Source organism: Haliotis rubra, unplaced genomic scaffold (genome assembly GCF_003918875.1).
Source record: "Haliotis rubra isolate DU_JTF1 unplaced genomic scaffold, ASM391887v1 Scf208, whole genome shotgun sequence".
In the NCBI taxonomy this organism is placed as follows: Eukaryota; Metazoa; Mollusca; class Gastropoda; order Lepetellida; family Haliotidae; genus Haliotis; species Haliotis rubra.
In genome coordinates, this window is record NW_025766092.1 from 1,086,364 (window position 1) to 1,093,951 (window position 7,588).

The 7,588-nt window shown below is 39.6% G+C and overlaps 1 protein-coding gene across 1 annotated transcript in view; it reads left to right on the forward strand.

The window, feature by feature from the left end:
* LOC124276330 overlaps window positions 1–5,997 on the forward strand; it is a 51,348-nt gene extending 45,351 nt beyond the window's left edge. The window contains exons 48-56 of the mRNA XM_046711944.1: window positions 56–336; window positions 732–853; window positions 1,132–1,187; window positions 1,461–1,627; window positions 2,166–2,347; window positions 2,868–2,926; window positions 3,565–3,840; window positions 4,126–4,286; window positions 5,289–5,997. Coding sequence (XP_046567900.1) covers window positions 56–336; window positions 732–853; window positions 1,132–1,187; window positions 1,461–1,627; window positions 2,166–2,347; window positions 2,868–2,926; window positions 3,565–3,766 — 1,069 coding nt within the window. The 3' untranslated portion in view covers window positions 3,767–3,840; window positions 4,126–4,286; window positions 5,289–5,997. The remainder of the gene's footprint in view (window positions 1–55; window positions 337–731; window positions 854–1,131; window positions 1,188–1,460; window positions 1,628–2,165; window positions 2,348–2,867; window positions 2,927–3,564; window positions 3,841–4,125; window positions 4,287–5,288) is intronic.
* The last annotated feature ends 1,591 nt before the right edge of the window (window positions 5,998–7,588 follow it).

Here is a 7,588-nt window from a genome sequence, read left to right on the forward strand (position 1 = left end):
TTTATCCCTTTTTTTTCAATGTTCTAATCGTGTGATATCGATATTGTTTGCTCAGGCACATCACCGGGTATAACCCACCTGTAATTGACGCACAGCAGGACCTGCTGGATGCTCGGGGAACGCTAGTCGACGGTGTCACTGAGATTACCTTCTCTCGTAAAAGAAATACTGGTGGACTTCAAGATTTTACCTTCACCGACACCGACTGTCCATTCTTGATCTTCCCCGTTGGCGGCGGCGGCTACAACGCAGCTGACAAGAGTATCTCCAAGCATGACACAACGCCCGAGGTGTCAGCTCAAAGAATCTGTTTCAGCAGTACATGTGCTAATAATGGTACGTTTATTGTTTCCAGACCCGTGCAGATCTGGGTTAGAAATGGTCTTAAGCAACCCATGCTTGTCGTAAGAGGCGACTAACGGGATCGGATGGTCGGGGTCGGTGACTTGGTTGATACAGTTGCGTAGATCGATGCTAATGATGTTGATCACTGGATTGTCTGGTCCAGACCTGTCAGTCGAAGAAGCTACTAACAGGATCCGGCGCTCAGGCTCCGTGACTTAGTAATTCATCCATATTGACCTCACCATACTGATGTTGTTCAGGCAAAACGTCCATCCCGTCCTTTCTGGATATATGCTGATTTTCCAGTTGCCATTGATTCAGTAACCATAATAATCACAACCTACTGGACCTCATCAAATAAAGGGAATCACTCTGTTTATTTGCAGCAACAAAACCAACGTTTCAGTTCACAGCTTCCCTGCGGTTTCCAAACCTGCAGTACACAACCGACTTCGCCAACAAGATGTCCAATGTCTTCATCCTACTGAAAAGCCAATTAGATAAAGAGGTATTAAGGAATATATATTAAAATATATATAAAACTCAAAACAAGTTTAGAACACGAATATTTGTAAGGCTGGGCGCCAAGCCAGGAGCCGGTTTACTACAGTCTTCTTGGAAAAATCGGGATTCCTGTATTTCTTTTGAGTAGTATAGTGTATAACTGTATTGGAAATTGGATCCTCTACTATTACAGTATACATAGCTGGAAGTATATGTTTTAAAGGCATTAACTTTTCCTTCTCAACACCCTGCCGTTTGCCACTATTATGTCCGTTATTTCAGATGAATCTCCTGCCGAAACCGAGTACAGTGCAGAAAATTGAAGTTATCAATCTACGGTTAGTAATTGTCACTTAATGTTCATTTGGTTGTAACGTTACACATGACTAAGCTAAAACATAACAAGAAACTTTGTACTTTTTATGTTCAAAATTATTAATTATTAGAAATGAATTAATGTGTGGTTTTAAAACCGATAATTTGCAATAACCCACTTCTGTCTTTTAAAGCTAACTTATGTAAAGCATATTGTCATATTTATTTCATATATCAGTGTTTCTTGACATACCGGTACTCTTATTGTTGAATCCGTCATGATGTATCTTCTTCAGGGAAGGAAGTGTCATAGCCGACTTCCTAGTTACCTCCAATACAGAGAGCAATCAGACCTTCCAAGAAGATTCCCTGAAATTCTTCACGTCTGTGCAGACTCTGGGAAGTGTTGCAGGACACACCCTTGATACGTCCTATCCAGTAGTGAAGGGTGCCCAACAACAAGGTACTACTGCTATCCCCTACATGTGGGAATGTGTATAGTCATTACCACTTGCTAATTGACATAACCTGGGCACTCATTACTCCAAATTGACATAACCTGGGCACTCATTACTCCAAATTGGCATAGCCTGGGAACTCATTACTATCAGGTTTGTAGTTACTATCAGGGTCTTTAATTTAACATCGCTCACTTCATCTTTGTGAATGACGTAAACACAGGTATTATCGTCCCAATGAAATACGGATTTACATGTACTCAACTATTTCATTATTACTGAGTAATAACCTTGTTTGTTAATGAAAGTATTCCTGGGTGAATAGTTCTGAAAGTGGGATTTCCTTATTGGCAAAGTTTGACTGTACCATGTTCCTTGAATATTCATAATTCCAAGTTAAAGATTATAATTAAGTACAGGAAAACAATTTCCGTTAATGTCCGTCACGGTCTAGTATTAAAACTGACTGTTATCTGGTATACCTGTATGAAGTCTGTTACTATTAAGCGACACATTATATGATCTTTATTGTTTTCACGAAAGGTAACGGGAACATGTTTCAAGGCAAGTGTACAGGCCAGTGGCCTGCCGTCTGTAATAACTGCCCGTATCAAGTCAAGTGGGTTGTGGACTCCGTTAAAGATGAGGTAACCTTCACCATCATCGCCAGGTTAAATGGCCAACAGAAATGGATAGGACTTGGGTTCTCCCCAAGTGGTCAGATGGTAAGTTTTTCGGACATTAGATTTTATATTTACTTTTCAATACATGATCGATGGATGGCCACAAACTGCTAGCAACCACAGACCAATGTTGATTCAGCTTGCAATGAATGCTTCAGGTAGTCCGCGTGTATACCTGTAACCCTCCCAGACCTCGTACAGTACATGTCAGCATATTCAGGATATGTGCGAAGAGAAAACATTGTGTGTGATTGTGTTGTGGCGTTGTGCAGTGCTGGCTCTGGTGCTGGTGCTGTGCTGTGCTGCTGCTGTGCTGTGCTGTGCTGTGCACATATATTGACACGTTACGTACGGTCAATGACCGAATCACCTTCAATCCCCTATTGAACAATTCCTTCATCTTTGATATGATCATCTGCGAGACGTTGATGGTGTCCTCCCATCTCAAAACACCAGTTATCATCTCCTTTAGTCAAATTAATACTAGTTATAATTGAATAATTTAGTTGTAATGTTAAATATGAAAAATAGACATTACGATGTGCACAAACATTTTTTTCAGGACAAAACTGATGCTGTCATAGGATGGGTGGAAGGATCAAGTGTCTATGTTTCAAACAGGTAACTGTCCATTTTCTTTTCCTGAATTCAGTTCCCGATGTATCCTTCTGACAGAAATACATTATGGGTCATCCAGTCAACCGTTTTTCAGTTGTATGGAGGAGCTATAACTAAGCAAATCTATGGTGTCAGGATTGCATATGGTCGGACTTATAAAATAAAACTGGGAATAGTATGTAATTAATAGTAATTATCATATTAAAAATCCCAAAAGTGTCTATACATGTTGAGATTCAGTACAATTACGAATGGTTTGACCCGTGAATGTCCGGCTTAGAATATTGATCTTCAGTAACCCATGCTGGTCGTAAGAGGCAACTAACGGGATCGGGTGATCAGGCTCGCTGACTTGTTTGACACATGTCATTGGTTCCCAATTGCGCAGATCGATGCTCATGCTGTTGATCACTGGATTGTCTGGTTCAGACTCGATTATTGACAGACCGCCGCCATATAGTTAGAATATTGCTGAATGCGGCGTAACACGAAACTCACTTACTCTCACGAATGGTTTGTTATGATGGCGTCGTCGGGTTTCATCGTAGCGGTAAGCATCTGGGACACGCATCAGTTCAGTGATCAATATTAAACCTCTTTAAACACAACCCACTCTATATGATTTGTTTCTTCCCCCTAAGGCACATCACTGGGTACAGCCCACCTGCCCTGGATGCTGAACAGAACCTGATGAATACTCGGGGGACACTAGTCGATGGTGTCACTGAGATTACCTTCTCTCGTAAAAGAAATACCGGTCGAGATGAAGATTTTACATTCACCCGACACCGACTGTCCATACTTGATCTTCCCTGTTGGTGGTGGCGGATACAATGCGGCTGACAAGAGTATCTCCAAGCATGACACAACGCCCATGGTGTCAACTCAAAGAATCTGTTTCAGCAACAAATGTGCTGGTAAGGGTGCCTTGGATTTGGCTGCCATTTTAACTGGTTTATTGGATCTTACTTCAATGTTTGATATTATTGTTTGTCTGCAGTTGGCTCAAAACAACTCGTACCCTCCCCTAGGCGAAACATTTTGATATGTTCCACATGGTCACATAAGCCATTTTCAAACATCCTTTAGGTAGTTTATCTGCAATGTCGCAACCAAATCCAACTGTTTTGCAAGGGCAATAGTAATTTCATCTGGACACATTCTGATAACATTGATCACCTGTGAATGTATTTATTTTGCAGCTGAGGTGGTCAGCCAAGGCGCTGTTCCACCTCCAGCTCCGGCTCCAGCTCCCGACCACGTTGTCATCATCGTCGTCTGCATCAGCGTCGTCTTGTGCTTCCTTGGCGTCATCGTGGGTATCTACAAGATCAGGGAAATAAAGAGTATGCAGCTTTCCAAGGTAAGAAGTAATTGTGAACCAACACAGGTGCTATTTTGATGATAGGTGTTAGGCTAGTCTACTGGTTATAATGCTTGTCATGGCCAGTGACCTGGTTTGATTCCCTAGTATGGTAAAATGAGTAAAACGCATTTTAGTGTATTCTGTGACAATTTATGAAGAGAATCAAACGCAGCAGAAATCCACATGCACTCATAGTTTCATAAAACAATGCGGTCACTGCTGAGGATGGAAGCAGAAATACCAATATTTGTGTTCATAAATAACCTTTAGTCATGCATATTTCAATTAATAGTTCACCTTTCCATATACTACTAAAAAGGTCAAAGATTTACACTGTGTTTTAGTGGGTTTTCTATGTTAAAGATGTGGTTTCTCAGTCCCTTCGGTCTGTACAAAAATAACATAAAATAGAAAACTCCATTGAACTCCATTTTACCACCAATCCAGCGATTGTTATACAGATGAATATGTGTCCTCCAAGCAAGAACAAATAGCGCATTATTATTTGATGCTGTTATCCAAGATATTCAACACAAAACCTTTCTACATCTGTATGTTGTATGTCTATAAATACTCGAGTTTGGACCAGACAATCCAGTTATTGACAGTATCAGATACGGGGATAGAGCAGATGTTTATGAACCACTCTCAAACAGTGATGACACCAAGTGGCAGCGAAAAGACTGCACCCGAGAGCACTCTCTTGTATTGCTAGAATACCCACAGAATGATCCAGGATCATTACTACTGTTTTCTCCCCTTATTCCACCAATGGCACCTCTATCACGTTTGGGTATACCTCGTTGATATACTCATAGAAACGAATAATGGAACACCTGAAAGTACAAGTGTTCCTTTATTCTTTTCCAGGTTTCTTCTCAAGCTTTGTATTGCACTGTGGGTAAAATTCTGGAAAAGAAAACAGAAACACTTGTACTTTCATGTGTTCCCTTATTTGTTTCCATGAGTATCTATTCACGATTTCTTTGCCCATTTCAGAAACTCAACCCGCCCAATGACGACAAAAAGAGACTAGATCCCCGAGACGACAGGCCTTACAACAGAGGCCCCTACCTTGGGCATGCTCGAAGGAACTCACCTCGCATGTCCGACACCAACTTCATGCCGCATATTCACGCCAGTGGAAGAAAACAGGACCCTCGAAGATCATTCAACGATGTGTACTATCCTTGAATCTTGTATGTCTATCAGAAATCCCATATGAACTTAAATATGAACACCCTAAATACTCATTTTGTAATGATATTATTGCATTATATGTATGAATATGCACGTGCACATCTTAAACGTAATTACTCCAGGATACTTCAGGATTTAAAATTTAAATGTGAAAAAATCATTAAGGCAATTACAAGCCATATCGTTTTCAGATAACTTTAATGTATTTTGTAGTTTAATTTTTTGGATGCTGACATGCATACATTCAATATGGTTGGATAAAACGCGTGCCTTTGATGAGTGGTATAGAAAGTCTCAAGAAAATTCATATGACTCCTTCAGGTCTTCCACATTATATCGGTTGTGATTGAAATAGAGCAGTATTGCCTGTGACGTTACAATTTACAGTATACTTTTTTTATATCCCTTTTCTCTTTTGATGACAAGAAGTAGCTTTGAAACATAGTTGCGGACAATTGTTATTTGTAAACATTTCTAACAAGACGTGAAATAAAGATTTCTAACCACCCAATGTCCTTTTGTTATATTTGTGATTACACGTTCTCAGGCTTTGTGTTTTCAGTAAACACAGTGTGCAAGACTTTGTTAGGCGACAACTTTACTAGACCAAGTGGAGGTGGGAGCTAGTAGTGGTGGTGGGTTACAAGTGTCCCAACTGTGTAGTTCGATGCTCATGATGTTGATCACTTGATTGTCTGGTCCACACTTGGTTATTTACAGACCACTGCCATACAGCTGGAATATTGTTGAGTGAGCAACACATAAACCTGTGTTGTGCTTTAGGGCTGTAGGAAGCAAATGCAACCCTGTCAGCTTACTTGAAAAGTATAACCTGTAGCAATACAGTTTCAATTAATGAATTAATTATTCAATAGAAACGGTATCGCTAATCAATTAGATGTTAAATAAAAATATGAAATAGAATCTACAAAGTTACAGTCGAATTCATTGTACTTGTGGATTTATCGTAAAACATTAACGCACAAGAAGAAACTTGACGGGAGACTAAATTAGTGAAAGTGTTTCCTGAACTAAGGCTGTAAAGTGGGACGTTTGCTGACGCCATCCGACCATGGCGAATGAAGATGTGACATTGCTGTCTATCGCTAGCTATGGTTACATAGTCTTAGCGTTAGTGGACGCGGAAACGTGAGATGTTATGTACGTGAACCGGTTACAGTTTGTGTGGTAGGTGTAGTAGAAGCGGTAACAGAACTGGTTGTTGAGTGTGAGGCGGCAGCTAGGAGAGACTTAATGGTCATGGTAGCGTTATATTTTGTATAGAGAATTCAAAAGCTTGTTAAACCCTGAAAAATACCTTTTTGAGATTGCAGATTATAAATTACGTAAATATGTAGTTAGATTTAGAACAGGATTACTAAGGTTTAAATTTAATGAAGGACGATGGTGTAAAATTGAGAACATGTCCTATCTGTTACGGAGGTCTAGAAGACGAATACCATTTTACTTTCATTTGTCCTAGATATGATGACTTACTTCGTAAATATTTACCAAGTGATTTCAAAACGAATATTGGGGCGGTGGGGTAGCGTAGTGGTTAAAGCGTTCGTTCGTCACGTCGAAGACCCGGGTTCGATTCCCCACATGGGTACAATGTGTGAAGCCCATTTCTGGTGTCCCTCGCCGTAATATAGGTGGAATATTGCTAAAAGCGGTGTAAAACTCATTCACAAACTCAAAACGAATTTGCATAACTTTAAGAAACTACTTATGACAAATAACGTACATAGTTTGATAATGCTCAGCCTATATATAATGCATTCTTACGAACGAAGATGTAAGCTATTACAAGAATGATAATATTAAATACCTTATTATACTTTTGTATCTACTTTATCCATATTAACCTGTATCGTATGTTCTGATTACCTGTATACATCTATGCAGATGAGCGTGTATACATATATGCAAATTGTATTATAATGTATGAAACTGTCTGTATATGGGCCCGATTGCCTTTGTACGGAAATAAAGTTTTGATTGATTGAACTGATGAGATGTTGTTAATTGTAGTTAGTTAATAGTAGTAGTAGTAGTAGTAGTAGTAGTAGTAGTAGTAGTAGTGTAGTAGATAATGA